Below are 21334 nucleotides of genomic sequence, written 5' to 3'. Positions count from 1 at the left end.
TGTGATTTTCATGTGTCTTTCTTATAAAACTGTATTCTCCCTCTTGCTCCCCCTCCTCAACCACTCATCCCTCTGACCCATTCTCCTCTGGGATTGAATCAGGCCACGCAGCTTTGTTTTTCAATCATCTTGTCCACATCAAAGTCACTCATGAGAGGACACTAAAAAGGGAGGAAGGGGCCATGGAGGAGACAAATCTCTTTGGCTTCTTCCTCACAATGCTACTCATTTGAATTTCCCCATATATTGCTGATTACCATTCTGAATGGTGCCCCTGATGAAGTGTTGTTTTTGTGCTTCCTCACATAAATTCCAAAGACCCTGGGGATACATTTTTCTCTTTTTGTCTTTGACTTCAAAGTTATCTGGAACGGGACGTGTTGGAATGACGATAACATGAGGGGGGTCACCAGGTCCATCACTGGATGTTGTTTACCAACCTTCTCACCAAGTAAAAAATAAAGTCACCGCAGGGCATCATGCAGAACATTTTTCAAACATTAAGGTTTTTCAAGGGATGAATCCAAAGAACAAGCAAAACATTCTTCCCACTTTCACTTGGGTCAGAGAAGGTGCCTCTGATTTGATGAGCTTTGAATCCATCCATGGATGACTCCCCGCAGTGTGTGAACATATGCAGGATCATACTGCCTTCATTTTTCGTCCATTTTTTTTTTCATGTAATGGATCATAGAATGGTATTAGTAAGGCATAAAGTTCCTTTATTTTCTGCAAAAAGATTTATCAAAACATTTTAGAATTCTCTTGATTTGTCTGTTGTGCTGCAATCACTGGTATGATTTAAAAAAAAGTAAACTTGTTATAACAAATGAATGAAAAGTAGCATAATGAATACAATTTAAGTATCTTGTTTATAATAACTTTTATTGATGTTTTTATGAAATGTTAGGTATATGGAAAGGTATAAAATAAGGTATAAAAAATCTTTAAACACTGGTCTCTGGCGAACATTTGACACAAAATAGCATAGATATAGATTAAACACATATATGTATCAATACATCCTGCTATTCTGTTTTAGTATGTTAATAAATCTGTCAGCACATAGGTAAGCCAATTTTTCATATTGAGCCGTATACGTTTACCATGCAATATTTGCACTGTTGAACACAGCACAATGTGTAAATTTAATTTGAAATCATATTATTGTTGTCTCACTTGGTAACGTTTGATTGTTTTATTATCTCTATTCTATTTTATACATTTGTTTTCACATTTACCTACTGCTATATTGTGCCAAAGAGCAACTGTAACAACCTAAATTTCCTCCTGGGATTAATAAAGTACTTTGGATTCAGTTCTGATGCCCTGCAAAGTGTTACTGTGCTGCCCTCTGCTGTCAGAAAGTATAAGTACAATTAAAGAATTACTTCGTTAATACTTAGTTTTTTTTATGTTCAAGCCAAAATAATCTTAGCTTCTTTTCTATATGATTTAATACAAAAACAGAACATTATAGAAATCGCATACTTCAAAATGTGTAACTAATAAGATAGAATGTTTCATCTGTGTCCTGTGCTTTATCATACTGCACTGTAATAGTGCTATAATATACTAAACTTTGCTGCTACCAATTAAATGACACTATGTGTACTTTAATGAAACGTAGTAACGTACTATGAGTTCTAAATTCACAGAGTATTAAACGTCTGTGATCCTGCTTAATTTGATATTGCTTGCCTTTTAATTGTGACTTAAAAAGTCAAACGTTTAAATAAAGTTTGTCTTAACTTTGTTTCCTTTTACTTCAATACGAATGTCCTTGATAATACGCACAATATTAAAACAATGTGTTTTTATTTCATGTATCCCTTCTTAATTTGGTGATAGGCCTTCATTTGACAGTTATCTTTTGAGGCACTGCGACAGGGGGATTTACGAACCCCTGCCTCAGCATCTCACCAAGCTACTTCTACTCATAGCTTAGTGTTTTGTGCATCACCTCCACAAGATGGCGTAAGATAGTATGAAATGGACAAATACCTATTATGTAAAACAAATGACAAACAGCAATGTCAAAGAAAATATGGACTGAGATGTTGGATAGGGATGGCATCCAACAATTTTGTAACACAAAAAAAAAGATAGAAGAAGAAACAGGACAGTATGTGTTTCTTTAACTGCTTGGCCAAAGGGCATTATCGTCTATCGTGGACTGTAGATAGTCGGAGCTGAGTTTCTGTGCCTGTTTACATAAAGCTTGTTTGTTTACACATTTTTGTTTACCAATTCATTGGTGTACAGATGCATCCATTCACATGACAACAACCTGAACAAAAGAAACCTTAATTAAGTTGTTAAAAGTGCTAATAGTGTAAAGTCCTCATTAGAGTTGAAAAGATAACAAAACATAGTTTCTTGTGGGAACATGCATAGTAAATATTCAGCCAAGTTTTCTATTTGGCAGTGTCTTTATCATCTGAATGTGATCTGACCTCAGTCACGAAGGGAGGGGCTCAGATGAGTTAGATAGAAATCATTTGTCAGTGAGATGTCACAAACCTGAGATCTGAGATCAGCTTCTGTATTTCCAGCTGTTCTGTGGAAAGGAGCAAGAGCAAACTAGCAAACCTTTGCACAACACCTACGAACGCTGGGCACATATGTGACAACAAGTGAGTACAGGTTAAACAGGAAGATTTTTTTTTATCTTTCCTGGTGTACAATTCCATCATTTAAAGACTTGTTGTGCCTAAGAGGGCAAAAGGGGCTAAACCTGTAACGTAATTGAGTTTCTATGTGTGAACGTGTGAATCTGTGAAGATCATCAGTTGCAAAAAAGCTGTCAGCATGCAATCTGTCACTGTTGAATTCTTGTTTGACTTTATCTTGGCAGGAAACATATTTTGGTAATTGACAGGTGAGTGCAACAATGTTATGTTGACCTTGAACCTGGGACTGAAACTTTTTGCCTCCATGGTAGAGGCAAGTTTCAGTCTGAGATTTAAAAACAGCTGTTATAAAAGACCTCTTCTGTCTTATAAACCATCAAATATAAGATGTGTTGCGTCAGTCCTCACACTCCGAATGTGAGGATGTATGTCAAACAGCAAAGAAGAAGGATCTGACTAAAGGGCCTACACACAAGAAACATTTTTCATCTTCTATAAGCAGACATGAGTGACTTTGTGAACTCAACAAAGAACTGAAGCGTCGCATCACCTGAGGGAGCGCCACACCTTGCCTGGGAATTCAGCCAACCAACCGTGTCAGAGGAGTGAAAGAAATTATCACATTTATCGCAGGTGAAATGATACAAGGAGGGAGTACAAACAACTGGAGCTGTCTTGTGTTGACTTTTGCTCTGTCTGGTCATATCAAAACATGAATAGTAAAGTCAGGTTTCCTGTAATCCAGGGATCAAGGAGGTATAGGAGTGGTGCCTAAAATGTCTACTGTAAATAAAGGAGTTGGCTGTGGTCTGTCAGCTGAAATCTGTTTAGACAGAAGCCATAACACGACACGCTGCTGTTTCCTTGCAGCTTTGCAGGTGTCAGGTGAGTCAAGCTTCCGGCCTGCTCGTCCTGCTGTAGTGGAATACATCTTTATTTTCTGTGTAGAGATTTCATTAAGTAATGAGGTCCACATTTCAAAAACACCTGGAAGAACCAGGCACAAAACACAAAAAACATGATTATTAAGTGAATGATTTTCAGTTATTCGGGTCATTGTGTTTTCCTTAGTAAAGTGGATTTCTTTGGAGATATTATTGTTTGGATGATGATATCATATCTGATTGGTTATTGACAGCACATTGAACTAAACTTTTAGGAAATGTGCGTTATAATTAAAATTGCTATTGCTATGTTCACATTAAAATCCCAAATGTAATATCCTACCTTTTCAGAGTTCAATTTAATTTGTTGATGCGTTATTGGGTCAACAAGTGGTAACAAAGCAGCACAATTACAGATTGGAAGTACTGTATACAACAATTAAGGTAAATGATAAATAGACTTGAGCTTGTATAACGCTTTTCTCGTCTTCTTTAACATGCACTGTTACATCACATGTTACACCTACCCATTCACACAGTGATGGCACAGCTGCTATGGAAAGCAACTATCAGAAGTAACTAATCCCATTCACAAACATTCATACACAAGCAACGAAGTAGCGGGAGCAACTTGGGGTTAAGTGTCGTGCCCAATGACACATCGGACATGTTGCAGAAGCTGTGGATTTTTAAAAAATCAGGGGATCGAACCCGAACTTCTGGTTAAGAGACTACTGACTCTGCTGAGCCACAGCCACAATTATTTCCAAATTCTATGTTGATGTGTCAGATTTAGTATTCTGATGTTATTTATGCTCTGCTCATTGAAACTGTAATGAATTATTGCCTATGTTGTTATCAATGTATTGTAATGTATATTTGTAATGTGATTTATTTGGTTACAATTTTAAAGGAATCATTTTAAAACCAGAAGTTGATAAATGTCTGCCTGTCACCACTTATCTCACCTACAAACACCAGTGTATCCTGTTGTCTGCGCTTCAATAGGATGGGACTTTTTTTTAGCCCCGTAACACAAAAAAAGGTCAACCTTTTTTGTCTTTCAGCCCATGTCAGAATGCAGAGAACAAGCAATGGTGTTGAGACACCTGATCTGTTAAGACAAGTTGTTGATCTGGACCAGTGCAGCTGTACAGTCACCATCTGTGCAGAAAAGGTATTTGTGGTATGACTATGGGGAAGTTTCGTTTTGCATTAGGTGAAAAGTCTTGATTTATTCTTTTAATCTGACAGATGGTACCTCACCAAATAAACAAATCCACATGTTGTAGCTTTTTTTAAAAGAGGCGTTAAAAACTGTGAATAAAATAATTATCATGATTATGGATTTAACTTAAATTTTGTGTGAAGCAAATAAAAAAATATTATTTTTAAATAGTTGCTCAGACTGTATGGGGCTCTGTTGTGTTCAAGATAAAGTGGACTAGTTAAAAGGTTTTCTCTACAAAAAATGTAGATCATTCAACCAAAAGGTCAACTTGACATGGCAAAGATGTTTTGTGATGGGGAGAGGGTTTATGATTTAAGAGGCAAATTTAATTTAAAATAAAAAACAATGTGTTCACACAATGAAGAACAATGTGTTTCTGGGTACGGGGTGGAGTTGAAGAATGAATTGGGTGAAGGACTGAAACAGACCCCAAATATTATTCAATTCAAAAAATCATAATAATAATTTAAGAAATGTAACATGGGGTAGGGAAAATAAGTTTTACTTCTTTATACTCCTATATTCAGACACTGTTGCTGTAGTATTGTTTTTTTATCTTATTTTTAATTTTTGGTTGAAGATAAAGTCATTCATTCATTCAATGTCACTAAAGTAACAACACACATTGTTTTAAATCCTTTTCATGAAGTTTAGTTTGTTTAATTTAACAGATGCACACCTGTTGTGTAAAGAACAAATCATTAAATAATGAGTATCAATCAAAGCCTTTAACACAACTTCAGCTGTAAGATGTGCGAGGGAGTGTGTGTGTGTGTGTGTGTGTGTGTGTGTGTGTGTGTGTGTGTGTGTGTGTGTGTGTGTGTGTGCATGCAGCTGTTCTTTACTAATATGGTTTTATAGTCATTTACTATATACGGAATTTAATTATTTTTTAACAGCCGTGTTTTACTGATGAATAATGTAATTCGATTGTTACTGCATCAGAGCACTGTGAAGTCCATCGCAATTTCCCACTAGGACATTAAAGTTCATCTTATCTGAATACAAAAAATTGTAGAGTTCAACTTTTAAGTCTATAAAATAAGTTCAAGTTTGTGTGATCTATAAAAAAAGAAAAAAATGACCCACCTTGTTGGCATTAGAGACAACCTCTATGGGAACCAGAGCTGTTGGCAATTCTCACAAGCAATTGAAACATTGTGTCTTTATTATTTAGCACACACACACACACACACACGCACGCACGCACGCACACACACACACGCACACACACACACACACGCACGCACACACACACACACACACACACACACACACACACACACACACACACGCACGCACGCACACACACACGCGCGCACATGCACGCACACACACACTTCATTTGCTTCTTGGCTTGGTTTCTTGTCTTGTTCAACCTGAATCATTATCTGGTTTTGTAATGATCCTACTTAGAAACTAAAACATGACATCACAACATTTTACAAATATTCAACATGACACATCAGATGAGAAGCTGATTTTGTAGTAGCTTTGTCCTGTCCTTATTTTCAATAAATCACATCTGTCTTATTTGCATTTGTGTTTTTTGGTATTTGAGCACAAGTGCAATTTCGAAAAATATAATTCACAGATAATTTAATTACGCAACAATAGGAGGGTGTGGTTAGTTTGCCATATAGCTCTCTTAAAGATTTGCTTCTTTTACCAAAGTCACTTATCCAACTGCTAAAAAAGATCATGTAGTAGCAGTCCATTATGGGGCTGGATAAAAGCCACACAAACAAAACAACTCATAAAAGACCTGTGTAGATGAGAGAAATTACAAATGGGCTACCTGGACTGAAAAAGGACTGACATAATTTAGTCCGTTTATTACAAATAAGAGGGTGGATATTTTTCAGAATCTCTCAAAAAGGTTACATTTCTCAATTCTCCTTATTGTGTTATCTTTAAGTGAGAAGGTGTCTCATAAAAAGGATGTACGATAACATGAATGACACAGTTACTGTCATTCAATATGAAGCCATCATATATTTATTTTTTATATAATAAACTAAACTAAACTAAGATTGTTTTAGACTTAAAGCACTGACTAATTTAGAAAATATATTACAAAAACATTTGAAGAAGGAATACCTGGAAAACGACAAGTTCCTTTTTTTAGGGAGTTTACCCGAAAACTTCAAACAAGATACTTTGAAACACCGATAATACAATTTTAAAAAAACAAACATAAAAAACCTTCCATCAAGCTGTTGGCATAACTATGGAGAAAAAATATGAAAATAAAGATAAACACTTTCAGCTGAAATAAAGCATTATTCTTCAGGTTATGTAGCACTTGATAACATAACTAAAGTACTTTAAACTCTTTCTTTGTGGTTTGGTTAGATAGGAGCTATTTGAGAAAGTGTCTGTAACTCTTCATTTCTTTTACTGCTTTTACTCAGCATTCTTGATTTTCTGGGGCTGTTTTTGCTAAGTCTGATACCCAACTTTGCCCATAGGACATTAGGAGGGAAATGTACTCTCTTTCAGAGAAAATAGACTGCTGTTAAGTTTCCTTTTTTCATTTTATGAGTTGTTAAAAACTGACTCCTACCAGTTGATGAACCCTTTGTTTCATTTAAAATCCTAATAATGAAGAAAGCCATCCCGGGACTATTGTGAACTCTTCATAATGCCATCTTATGCACCTCAAATGCATTTAAAATGCAGGGTGACTATCACTGTGAAGAGAAAACTCTAGGTGTAGGTGCTATTGGAAACCAAGATATCATTGAGTGTAGTTAAAGAGAGATATAGTAATACTCTAATTAATGAATATAGGCCGCATTTAGTGATAACAATAGCCAACTAATGCCCTGCCATCCTCACCAAGGAGTATGCTGCTTTTCAACTGGGCGCTGACTTTTTGAGATCTGTCTTTCACTATCAGTTCAAGGGAGACAGACTGTCTGGTAAGAGAAGGTGATCATTATCTGTCATCCTCAGCGGACAAACAGGCTTGCTTTTCATGCCTCACTGTATGTGGGTGAAATGATTGGGCCTAGATACAGGCCTCCAAGCTTGTCTTCCCTGTGGAAGACTTAGTGCAAAAAAAATCACGTTGCACATGGGTACAAGTTATAGAATCGAAGAAAAAGTTATAGAGCTAAATTAAATAAAGTGGAAAAAACGTAGACTAATGCACACCAATAGGCGGACTTTATAAATGAATCACCATAATAAAAGAACATCTAAAATTACGGTTTCCTAAAAGTGAAAGTCTTGTAGAATTTAAAATTATCGTTTAAATTCATTATTTCTTGGCATACTTAACAGAAATACCTTTTTTTTTTAAAGTCTGCTATATATAGTGGCCACCTGATGCACATAACCTCTAGAAAACTTAATGACAATGAACTTCAATCACAATGCATCTAAAATATGTGACACTAAGTCTTTGATCCTCTTGCTCCAATGTAAGATTCTTGAAAACACAACCCTGTGACCCCAGTCTCAATCTAAACAGACAGTGCAGTAGTCAGATACACTGGCAAAAACAATGCGAGATGAAAGCGGCCGATTTCTGCTGCGCTCCGACCTGTGGGAGGAGCATGTGCACCTGCGGACACAGTCCCTGCCTTGCTTAGCGGCAGATCGCACCTTTTTTTGCATAAGCCAGACGCACAGCAGGTAACCAGACAGAGCCAGTGCAATGGATGCAAAAGTGGATTCATCTGAAGACCGTGGAGTGCAGCTCCTGGACATCAGCTCCAACTCGCCCCCTCCTGAGCCCAAAGGTGCGGAGGAGGTGTCAAGTCAGCAGGAGAAACCACCCTATTCATACGTGGCTCTCATCGCCATGGCAATAGAGGACTCTACGGACAAGAGGCAAACACTGGGCGGAATATACGACTTCATCATCTCCAACTTTCCCTATTACCAGAAGAACAAGAAAGGTTGGCAAAATAGCATAAGACACAATCTGTCTCTCAATGACTGCTTTATCAAAGTCCCCAGGGAGATCGGGGGAGACAGGAAGGGCAACTTTTGGATGCTGGACCCCGCATTTGAGGACATGTTTGAGAAGGGGAACTACCGGCGGCGGAGGAGGGTGAGGAGACCCCACAGACCACTGACTTTTCCTTACATGTCAGGGAACCCCGTGGACCTGTCCAATCCTTTCTACCTAGAGCCTTTTGTGAGTGGTACCTGGGGTGTGTGCGTCCCCGGCTCCGAGCCCTCTCGATACCCACATGTGCATCCCCGCGGCGTGTCTCCCAGCAGCCCGACCTCATATTGCACCTCCTCCCACTTCTACCACCCTCCATACGGTGCTTACCATCCCCACTCATCCGTACTGGTCCCCCACAACGTGTGTACCTACGGCGGGGTGACCCAGCCCATGAGCCCCGAGGGAAGCACCGTGTCAGTGGCGTGCAACCAGCAGTTCACTTCATATGCAAGAGCGGAGGCTCAGTCATTTGACCAGTAAGGTTGGAGTTACTCGAACATTTGACAGCTAGTTCACAGACTCAAAGTTATTTAATTTCAACCTTTCAGTTCGGCTGTCATTCGTTTTGTTAAGAAAATATAAATGTGTGAGTTTAATCTTACTCTCTGTTCAAGTGTTAAATAGTGGTGTAGCTGCTAAACTGTTTGACTGTCTCCACCATTCTGCGTGTCTGGAGGTTTAGGCCTACGGGAGGCACACGTCCAAACTGCAGATTTAAAATTGAGGGGCAGTTTAAAACTCTTTTGTTGGTAGATGTTTTACCAGAACCACCATACATTTGTATTTTTTTTTGTTCTTACGAATGCCTATATCCATTTGTTACTGTGTTATTTATTAATTTTCTCTGGCTTTATACAATACCAAACTGCTATAGGCTATGAAACACTGAAGCACTGATTAGTTTCCTTATTTGATTCTGAATGTTTACTCGATGTAAAATACATCATGTTTGTGGAATAAAGTGTTATTTTTGCATCAAACTATCAATAATGACTTGATCCTCTATTTGTGTCAGATGAAATAAACCCATAGGGCCTAGGCTATAGCCCAACTGTCCTGCTTTAAGTTAGTAAAGTAAGAGGTAGGTTTTTTTCCATGATATTTCTCTATTTAGTTATACACTATATCAGTTTATCCTGAGACTTTGATTAAATAGAAATCTAATTAAAATAAATATCCTTAAAATGTAGATTCGTGTGTTAATTCTTTGTTTTTACATTATATTTTATGTCCATTTTAACAAATAAAAGCAGCATAAGCATGTTGCAGGAGATAGCCTAATTATACTCAAAGCATTGGCTATAAACATGTTTGCAAGGGAAACAGATACAGAGACTGTCCCCTCCCGCGTTCCAACACTAAAATTCTCCATGCCCTCAACACTACGTCGTGCTCTTAATCAAATTATAAATTGTGGCAGGTTTCGCTTTTGATTGAGATGTGCTCTTATAACTCGAGCTATGGTAAAGAAACCGAAACATGCACTATATAAAATATATTATTATTGTTTTCTTAAAGTGCATACAACGATAAATAGTGATGAAAATATATCGGAACGTGTCCAGATAGTGACACACTTCCGTTTCCGTTGCATGGGCGTTAACAAAAGGCAACCTTATGCCGCGTGCGCTTTCTCGCCGTTTTTCGCGGCAGGTTTCGTGTTGTGTTTTTGTCATGTTTTGACTTTATTACCTGCATCTGATTTCACAAGTATGGAGGCGTTTAACCGGATCATGCTTGAGTACCCTGAACTAATGTACAGTGGAGTCGGAGTGACGGTGATAGTCACCGGAGGAGCGCTGATCTACAAACTCTCCACCAGGTAACTTCAACCTCAGGACAAGTTAGCAAACTATGATGGAGGTTTCACAGCGGAGGGGTCAAATTGTGTCATTCAAGAAATAATCCTGACTACAAAAAAATAAAAACATTTCATTTTTCCTGCAAATGGTGGATTTATGTGGCTTTATCTTAGCATCAGCGCTAACGTTTATTTAGGTAGCGGTGATGCTAACTTACTTTTTGTAGCATTTTTAAGATATGTAGTGTTTTTACCCTTTTGAATTCTCAAAGTTGTTGTTTGTTCAGCTGTTGCATGCATATTCGTATATTGTAAAGGTTACGACACAACGTGATAGATCGTGTTGATGTCTTAATAAATTAGCACTTTCGCACGTTAAGAATCTCCCATCTAGTGACCCAATATAACGTAAAAGTTAATCATTATTATTAAGTAAAACTTGGATCAATAACACCGAAGATTTTGCTGCGATTGCTTTGTGCAATGCAGCCTCAGGTATGATAAACATGTGTGTTATTGTGTACTGTATATAAACGATGTCCTATTTACAGAAAGAAGCCTGTACATGCAAACGTGAACTGCTGGTTCTGCAATGAGAACACATTGGTTCCTTATGGTAACAGGAACTGCTGGGACTGTCCTAACTGTGACCAGTACAATGGCTTTCAGAGTGTGAGTGTGGTTTAATCTTTAAACATAGTTTAATTTTTAACAAGTTCAGTTTATGTGCTGTAAACTGTATGTTGCAATGTAATGTTGATCTTGTCTGTTTTTGTTTCAGAATGGGGATTACAACAAACCTATTCCAGCTCAGCACAATGAGCATCTCAACCATGGAGTATGTGGCAGCTTTCCCACATCGGTGGCACCCCAGACACAGCAATGGGTCAACTGTCAGATGCTGCTCTGCAAAAAGTGCAACAACAACCAGTCTGTTAAGATCAGACAACTGGCATCGTTTATCCCAAGAGATGAGGTTTGTACAGCGTTTGAGACCATCTCTGTACTAACCTGTTTAGAAAAAATAGATACAGACTGTATTTGATCTTTTGCAGGAGAACTATGATGAAGAAATTGATGCCTACAAGCACCACATTGAGCAGACTTACAAGTTATGCAGGCCTTGTCAGACAGCTGTGGAGTACTACATCAAATATCAGAATCGTCAACTTCGCACTGTGCTCCTAAATCATCAGCTTCGACGCACTCGAGATTCAGACAACGGATTCACTAAGGTTAGTGAAACAAACTGTGTGTATGAATAAGAGTCATGTTTAAATTAAACACAGGAAGGCATTGTGGTGAAGGCTTTGTTCAAAGATGACAAAAGTAATACACTTCTATTTGCTGTGTGTTTTTACATAGTCTAGTAATGGTTTCAATATTGGCTGAAATAGCATTTACAAAAAAAGTGTGTTGTCTCTCCAACAGAGCTCCTGTTCTGCGTCCTCTCCCCTCGGGGTCATAATGCTACGTGCCCTCTCCTTCCTTATTTGCGCGTTCCTACTTGCTACTTGTTTCTACGCACCCCCGGACCAGCTTACTTCACCTGCTGGCCCACAGACACTAAGCGGTGGGATCATTCCTTCTAAGCCGGACGCCTCTAACAAGTCCTCCTCCATGAACGAAAGCAGCAGAGTTGTTCCTGTGTGGCAGAGCGTGAAGGAGCTTCTCCCTGACAAAGCCATCGAAAGTGCCAAGTTTGTGTGGCAGCATGGACGAGACAACCAGCTTGCTGTCGTCTCTGTCGCCCTCGTGACTTGTCTTACTGCCATCTTCTTAGCTGGACCTGTGAGGTAAGCAGTAATCTCTGCGTAGTTTGAGATTTGATTTGTGAAAACAAAAACCTATAAGTTAATGTTGTGCTGCGTTTTCAGGTTGAGGAGAATTGACGCTGCAGCCTCCGTCCTGTGGTTCCTCACTCTGCTCCTCTACTTGGCTGAAAGCTACGTGACTGGTACCTTAAGCTGGATGGACACTGCAAAGCTCAGTATCCTCTCGCTCTGTTGCCTTGTCAGCTTTGCTGCCGCTGTGGCAATTCGCAAGCCCCTTGGTCCAAGAAGAGCCAGATATCGAAGGTCAGAATCTGAGCGATAATGTTCATTGTGTAATAGACGTGGGCTTCTGTAGAGGGTTCTCTTTCGCGAGAGAGTTCCGTTCATTAGCTCGACATCAAAACACATCAATCTTTTATGTGTCAATTTGATCATTTTTACGTCTCATCTCCCTGGTACTAATGTGTGAGTGACTGTGAAGTTTGGACATATGAATGGTAAACGTAAAGCTGTGAGCCGTGCGCAGGTTCACAACAAAACACAAATGCTACTTTTTAAAATACTCTACATCAGAATATAACATTCAAGCACACATGCACATCTTCTACATTTACCCAGTGTGTTTTGGGGTTTGAGAATCGTCTGCTCTAATAGGAATTGTTCCCAAACAAACTCAAAGAAAAGGAAGTTCTTTATTTCCCAGACTGATTTGGATGAGATTTGTTTCTCCAAAATGTACCTGTCATTTAATCTATGACTAATTTCATATTAACCCTAACAGATGTGTGATTGACCCTGATTGGTAGCTAATGATGAAGTGGTAGTTTAACATTACAGTCTCTAACTAGTACTTCACTGTCTTCGAGACTATATCCATCTTAATAATTTTGAGTGTACTTATTTATTACGACATTTGTGTATCTACTTGTTGCATGAAATACTCATGGGTGAAGACTCTTGAAGCAGTTTTCAAGATGTGGCTCTTCAACTCTCCCGTCCTTTTCTAGTACTACTTGAGATATTTTCTGGAAGGCGTTCCTGAATCCTTTGAAGACATGTCGATGTGATTTCACATGACAGCCACTGTGCAGGAATATCCATCAGTCATTATTTGTATGGTGCCAATTCATAACAAGCGTTATCTTGAAATGATTTACAATAGAGCATAATGGGATATTATGCTGGAAGGATTTCTACGTTGTATTCCTCACGTTCCTGTTGTCGGAGCAAGCCGTGCATGAATGAGGACGAATCTTAATCCATTAGTGATCGTTCCCCCTTTCCTTATTGAGTGTTCATTTCTTGTATTCTGCTTTGAAAAGTGACCTGAATGTTGAGCCAGTAGCCCACGAGGGACTTTGTCTTTGATTTAATACTTCACTCTCTGTACATATGTTACTGTCTGCTTGATCAAAAGCTGGTGTCTCTTGGTGACTACCATGTATGCGTAATATAGAACTGTAAGAATCAAACGTATAGTAGGTTTTAACCTGAATGAACCACTACACACTCATCAGTATTAGAAAAGTAGGATGGTCACACTCTACAGATATGTTCTAATTGAAAGGTTATCTTTCATCTAAACAAGTTAACACAGAGAACTAAATATAAAGGCAAAATGTTTGTTTTTGCTTCAATATTTTAGAAGTTGGAATCAAAGTGTGAAGCATTTTTCTTTGTACACAGAAGGACAATCCCTCTCAAATGTTTAGGGTCAGAAAACCTGTCAGTATCTGGTGTGGCCAACCATTTTCCAAATGTACAGAGGACAACAAGCTTGCAGATGAGCTTCCCTGTGATTGTTTGTGCAGAGATTCTTTGGATGTGCAAACCAATTCTTTCATTTGCTCTCCTGGTGGCTGATCTCAAACAATCTTGCAGGTGGTCTGTGGTTGTGAGGCCTTTTGGTTGTGTTGCCACATTCTGGGAAACACCTTTGTTGATGTCTTATGGTGGAGATATAAACCTTCATTTAACTGTCAATTCAGCTCTGGTGGACATTCTTGCAGTCGGCTTGCAGATTGCGCAATCCATCCAAACCGCATTTTGCTACGTGATAAAAGTGCACATTTTGGGGTGCCTTTTATCGGGACCAACTTCAGGCGCACCTTTGCAATAATCATGCTGTCTGGTGAGTATCTCAAAATGCCACAGACCTGTCAGGTGGATGGATTATTTTATTATTATGGATTAAAGAAGTAGTCCTTTTATGTACATGGAAAAAGATTTAGATCTCTCAACTCGTGAAAAAAATTAACAAACGAAAGTATTGTATTTCTATTTTTGTTCATTTTACTTTTGAATTACGATTCTTTCTAATAGTTTTAGGTATATAAACGCTCTGTTACCTTACCGGATGTCTCTAACACTCACGTAATTCTCCTCTTGATCTAGTAACACTGAACTTTCCTTAACCAGCCGTCTGATACCTTCATTTATGAAACACACTGTTGCATGCACTTACATCACATTTGTAGACGATGTCTTTCTGTTGATGTGATTTGTTTTACTGTTGGAATGTATAAAGGTGAACTCTAAAGATGGTGATGTTGTAGAGTTAATAGGTGTACAGTAGAGTGTTTTTGGCTGTTTGCTGCGTACAGTGACTGTAGGCCTTATCTGGCACGTCGTGATGTCATTTTATCAAACCAGTTGTCTCTTAGCTTTAGATTTGAAAATGTACGACAACATTGTCAAATGGAAGGCATTAAAGGTCATGAGAAAAACATTTCACACTTATAATTCCACATGCAGAGTAATTTGAAGTTATTTTCAATCCTAGTAAGTAAAAATGTAATAACTTTGTAAAACTATATTCCTGACGCTTTAGCACCATTAACCTGGGTCTGTTTACACCACAAGTTACCATCTGTCCACTAATAGACAGATCTAAGTAAGAAAGTAGAAATAACATTGGAAGGGTCAATGGTGACCACTTGTGTTCGTCTCTATTGCAGCAGATAGTGTGGATGCTAAAAGGGAGGTATGCCAAAGTAGTTCCAATACTTTAACCATGAAAATCCTGAAGGTAGTCTGCAGCAGAGTTACCTGACTAAAAATAAACAAAACTGATAAAGGCCCCAGAATCACTTCCTTTTGATAAAATGCATCTTTTAATCAGTATTTAAAACTATTGACAAATACTTCTTAAATGAAGAGAAAGTGCTTAAAGTTTGTTTGCATCTATGTTATGTAGAATATCTATTCTAAGAGTGTGTCAAGTTCTGTGTGTTTTAGGGATATACTGCATTAGGGCTGCACAATACTCCTCTCAATGGCAGCTTTAAATCAATATCAGCATTCACATTTAACACATTTCAAAGTCAGAATTAATCATAATATAATATATAAGTAAGAAATGATGTGCACATTTGACCTGTATGATGGAGGCCCAGGTATAATGGCCGTGCTTCAGCACCATGTTGATCATTGTCAGAAGAAGCCAAAGCTAACTGAGCGACCGTCACAAATTAACCCCACATTGTACAATGTTCTAGCATCATGCAGGCCTAACGTGTACTTAAAAACACACACTGCATTTATCTGGTTTGATGTTTCTTATCACAATATATATCATGGTGGAGCAGCCCTTTACTGTATTTACTCCATCAGCTATGTTACAGCCTTCAGTTGTGTGGAGCTATCTTTGACAGCTAAATGCTTTATAACGTGTTTGGGAATCATCGATTTAGGTTGCCAAATGAAACGACCGCACTATACCATTTCTACAAACATATTTCCGGGTTACACAGTGACCGCTGTAGAACTACCTTTTTCTAACGATGCAGCCAGGAATGTTTTGTTTTTACTACACTTTTTTTACAATGTATGGATTTCCAGTATTCAGCTAACAGTTTTGATTGTGTCATATCAGAAACACTAACTATAAATTTTGAAACGTATGTTCAGGCTATGATGCCAAATCATGTGGATTTTTTTGGTTTTGTTTTTAAAATTATGCAATGACTTTGTATTGTAAGCTAATTATTTATAAGCTCGTGAAGTATATTTGATCTGTAACTGTTAAAGCCTTCAGTAACAGCTGACAAATAAGTTCCGTCCGTGCTGAAATCGGTGAGCTGTATGAGGTGCCAATGTTGGGACTTTGTAGCAATTGTTGCTGTACATTGAATGAAATAAACAACTTTTGAAAGGATGAACCTTCTCTGTTTGATTTAAAGAAACGTCTTTGACTTATTTTACATCCTGAAATGATTTTTCAAACCTTCTTGAGTCAAACGTTGTCTCTTTGCATTGTTTTAAGACGGGGCTTTGTTGCTACTAGTGATAAACTACATGAACACTTAGCATGTCTGCGTGTGATTGAGTTGAACTATAATGCACTGGAGCACTTCTCTTTTGTTCTTCAGTGACTTTCAGCTGCTGCGTTTTGCTCAACAGCTGCAGCAGCAGTTCAGTGACTGCCTTCTCGTAACTGCTGTCACTAACAAGCGCTCACAGAAGAGCGGTCTTCAGACACCGCTTGGACAGAGAGGGTTTCAATTATAATGTTGAGAATGCTCTGTTAGTGCTCTATGAAATGGATAGGAATTGGATTCAGCTTTTGTTTCAAGAATAAAATGACTGAAGGTCACTGTCCTTGTAGCACTTGTTGTTCAGCAGTAAATTGTTTAGTTTTGTCTTCTTAAAGCTTTGTAGTTATTTTGTCATTTCAATTTCCAGTTGTAGACGGTTCCATATCTTTTGTGTTGCAGATACCTTTCAGGCAGCTCTTCAGCCCCCCTCACCAACAACCCTCCTTTGTTCTCTAATGGTCAGGCAGACTCCTTCGTCCCCAGCCCACCCCCAAACATCTCCACGCTCATCAATCGACAACAACAGAGTCCCCGCGAGCGCAAGGCCTCCCCCTCCTCTCTGCCAGGCCGCCTCAACAGAGCCCTCTGCCTCGGCACAATCCGCTCCCTCACCAGGACAGGTAACTTTTGTCTGATGAGGACCTCTTTCATAAAACAACAGTGCTGTGGAGTATAGTTCAGTTATTTTCCTAGTAGCTGCTCAAGGGTAAGATGGGAATACTCAGCCCACCTCTGCCAACAGTTCCACAGCTGCTCAGACACGTTTAATCTTGAGTTTCAGCATCTCCCCTGATCTGCCTTGCAAACTGACATGATTTAAAATTGATAACATTCTTCCAGCTTTTCCTGCTCGGAAGAAATTTGGGTCAAGACTTAAATACATTGTTTAGCATTTGCTCAAAAATGTTTCTACATTTCTTTAACATACTGTATAGCTGATTCTAATCTAGTCTAGTCGAGTATAATGGAGACGATGTTGCAGTCTCAAATATATCATTAAAACTATAATGTCTGTATATATCGGCAAACATTAATACTTATTTAAATACAGGTTCTCTCAACCCGGCTTTAGTTTATATTTCTAAGAGGAGTGAATTGCTTCAGTTGAAGGTCCTACTGCTTATTTCATCACTTAAAGCTGAAGGTTTGAAATTCCATGTTTAAGGTGGTGATTATCCAAAAAAACCGAGTGTGATCAGGAAGTATTATGCCTGGATGTGATGTTAGTTAAACTTGTTGCCTCATTCTGACCTTTTTAATAGTCTTAATGACTCATGAAAAGACTAAACAGTATTGCCCCATAGCCGCACTGTCTTTTTTTTGCCACAAGGTGTCATAATTCAGTAAACTTTATGTGACAGATTAACCCCCACCTAGTATCACTAATGTATGCGTATATTTTTTTTTTAAGCCAAACATTGTCAACAGCACTGGCCTCACATAATGAATGAATTTGTTTCTGGCAAAATGACTAATGCAGGTTTAAAGTAAAGCCCCTGATACTGTTGTTGAATGCTCTTACTATATTGTGTATTCTTCTCAGATTCTGGTTACCTGTTTAGCGGAAGTAGACCAACATCAGCATGCCAAGACTCCCCGTCTTCAGGTACTTCAACATTCACCTGATTTTGTGATGTCTGCTGAACCTTATCATGAGCCTGTTTCAATGTACTCTTTAAAATGACCTAAAACACAAAATGCATGTCAAGCAGCTAAGATACAGATCAGCTTTATAACCATCATTACCTTACACGGGTCGTTTGATGCAAACACTGTACGCTTCATTGCTCCTGAATATTTTTTGTTGCGTTCACACATCGGCTCAGCCTTAATTCATCTGGGAATTTTGCTAGGGTGCTGGCAGAATTCTTGGTAAAGTAAGGGTGAAGTGGCTGTTTTAGTTCATACATGCAGCTCACCTTAACAGTATACACAAAACTTTTTTTGCACGTGTGAAATTAATAATTCATGAAAAAGTCTTTTCGAGCTCCTGATATTATATCATATTTTGTTGCTCCTTTGGTGCAGATTACTTTTCACTGAAGTCAGGTAGCCGCCCATCATCCCCCGGCCCCTCTCCTACTCCTTCTGTCGCTGGGTCTGTCACATCCACCTCAAGTTCCGCCAGACAAAGACGCCCCCTCATCTGCCCAGCTCGTCTCAACATCAGCGGTCAGAGTCTCCGACTCTTCTCCACAGAGCCAGAACCCTCGCTGATGTCTCCCCCCGCGTCTCCACCTCCTGCTTCTCCATCCTTCCAAAGACAAAATGGTAACCACAGTGGGGAATGAGCTTTTTATGTATTGTCATATGTAAAGACTTTTACACAAACATACCTTGCTATGGGCTTAAGTGCCATTCAGGATACTACCACAAGAGGGCCAAACATTAACCCTAGACACTGAAAATCTGAGAGAAAAGATTAATGTTCAGAATTAAATTTATGATGAGATGTTTTTAGCTGTTCATTTTGTTTCAGACATGACTTCAATGTTATGGGTTAGAGCTGTAGTAGAAGAGCAGGTGAAGCAAGACAGCTCCCCAGAGTCGTCCGTATGCGGTGTTGACACGACAACAGAGACGCCAGAGAGCACCACTGATGAGAGAGGTAAGTAAAAGTGACGTCGATAACACTTTGGGAAGCTATATTTCAGCAGAGCAGCATGGAGCTATTAAACATTATTATTAAAATACAATTTAAAGCCATAAGAAGGCATTCATAATTGCACATAACTCTAAAGCTATGTTGAAGGATATGAGTAAAAAATAATCATTAACTTAACGGACTATAGCCCAATGCAAAATCAGGCGGGACACGGGAAGTTTCCTCCCCCTCTCGATCAGCTCCGGGAGCGACAAGATCAAAGGATGTGGTTGGTCAGTGGGCGGAGCTTTTCACAGTTTGATCTCTTATCTCCAACATGACCTGCTCCGGAGCAGGTTAGGTGTGCAGCATAAGTTACCGTGGCGATATACCCAGATAAGAAGTTAACGACCCTCGTAGGCCTGAATACCTAGAGTTACCTCGCTAATCTCACATCCTGCTTCGTAGTACAGGCCCCTGGTTTCATCAAACCAGTGAATCTTGCCTCTCACAATCAATCTAATGGTCATTTGTGTTGGAACTCTAAGTGGGTTTACATCTGGCCACTTTGCCATAAAGTCCTGAGTTGTATTGAGTGCTGGAGTAATTAGTGTCCTTCTGCAAGTCTGACCATTTCTGTTCTGTTCTGTCTGTGAAGCTCAGTCAAAGTGAAAATAGGATTCTGTCTTTGCGCTTTCACCATTTTAAGAGAAATGAGAGAGAGCTTTCTAGTTTCGTCGAGATAAGTATGACTATGTGGTGTGACGATCACACTCTATCCTATATATAAGAAAGGAGGGGGGAGCAGTATCATTATCAGACAATGTAATGTTTTTTTGTATTTGAATGAATTAGGGAATGCATCATCATGTACTTTGTAGGGTATTAAGTAACGTAACGTCAAAAAGGAATACAGATTTTGTTTAAAAGATTAAACAACCATTTTCAGGATGCTTTTTCTTTTTCAGCTACTTTTATTGTATTTGTCTCCAACTTATTTGGTGTTCACAAACTACTGTAATCTACACACACACACACACACACACACACACACACACACACACACACACACACACACACACACACACACACACACACACACACACACACACATATGTTCTGTAAATGTTTCCCCACAAATCAAGCTGATGGTAGGTGTGGGTAGGTGTGTCACTCCTCCTGGAGGAAGGAGGAGTGACACAACATTTACCTATAAGAAAGAACACAACCCATACAGGAACTCTGTCGCTCTTTTTTTCTCTGACTGCAGCTTAGTCGAGTGTTTGTGTATTGTGGACAGATTTGTTTTGATTATGTCATTGGGGACCTTAATGTGGCCATGTTGATGCATGGAGATTATTTTCATGACCTTACCTTTGCTTTCTCTCTTTCTTCAATGTACAGGTATTTTGAAACGTCTTATCTGGCCCGGGCTCCTGTTGGTGAGCCTCACTGCCAACCTGCTCTTTCTGGGCCATTACACGTACAACAACTGGAGATGAACTGCTGGTGGGTCTGCTGCGGTACTCCTAAGACCCCTAAAGGGTGAGTCGGGTCTATGGATCTTGACGACCCTGTCAATTCTGTGGACCTGGAGGTCATTCAGCAATTGCACTTGAAAAAAAACCTTCTGGTAGTTGCTTTTTGTTTGCTTGGGCTTTGTGGAAACACAGATGTCAGCGGAAAGATATCATGGATTCAATGAATTTAATAATCAACAGCAAAGGTCACTTTCAGAGAAGAAACACAACAGCGTTTTTTATCATTATTTATTATAGAGACTCAAGAGCATTTTGACTTTTGTGTTGTGGCCTTTTTTGTTTTTTTCATTGACTGCTCTTGCTTCATCAATAAAGGCAGGTGTAATAGATTTCAAAGGCTCAGTTTTGCGCTGATGCTTGAAAGCTTTTAAAAATCCGTTTTGTGAAATTTGCAATCCAAGCCAACACTGCTCCTACACGCAAGGTCACGTCTTATGCTGACTGTGATGTGTACATTACTACTTCACACTAAATAATATATTTTTTTTCATTTTCTAAAGCCAAAAAGCATGCAGCGTGTGTGTGTGTGTGTGTTTGTGTGTGTGTGTGGGGGGGGGGGGGGGGTCAGTGCTGAGTCATGATACTTTGGCTTTTCTCTCAATTTG

General features: G+C 39.0%; 2 protein-coding genes across 3 annotated transcripts in view; both read left to right on the top strand.

Annotated features, from left to right (window-relative positions):
- Positions 1 to 8142: 8142 nt before the first annotated feature.
- foxl2l (forkhead box L2-like) overlaps positions 8143 to 21334 on the top strand; it is a 50957-nt gene continuing 37765 nt past the window's right edge. Inside the window, exons 1-2 of one of the 2 annotated variants that reach the window (XM_079359484.1) lie at positions 8143 to 9188; positions 9728 to 9755. In XM_079359484.1, the coding sequence (XP_079215610.1) occupies positions 8413 to 9188; positions 9728 to 9731 (780 nt within the window). In that variant the 5' untranslated portion in view covers positions 8143 to 8412 and the 3' untranslated portion in view covers positions 9732 to 9755. Of the gene's footprint in view, positions 9381 to 9727; positions 9756 to 21334 lie in introns of those variants that run through there. The other variant, XR_013780425.1, reaches the window with a different exon arrangement.
- tmem201 (transmembrane protein 201) lies at positions 10270 to 21264 on the top strand. The gene is made up of 11 exons (XM_079359480.1): positions 10270 to 10534; positions 11065 to 11185; positions 11295 to 11489; positions 11569 to 11748; positions 11945 to 12309; positions 12391 to 12591; positions 17004 to 17224; positions 18148 to 18210; positions 18633 to 18875; positions 19084 to 19212; positions 20593 to 21264. Exons 1-11 carry the CDS (start codon positions 10305 to 10307, stop codon positions 20688 to 20690), a joined length of 2046 nt encoding a protein of 681 aa, XP_079215606.1. The 5' UTR covers positions 10270 to 10304; the 3' UTR covers positions 20691 to 21264.

The sequence above is a fragment of the Symphodus melops genome (assembly GCF_947650265.1).
Source record: "Symphodus melops genome assembly, chromosome: 13".
Lineage (NCBI taxonomy): Eukaryota > Metazoa > Chordata > Actinopteri > Labriformes > Labridae > Symphodus > Symphodus melops.
The sequence above is the reverse complement of the archived record's forward strand: the minus strand, read 5'-3'. Positions and strand labels throughout refer to the sequence as shown.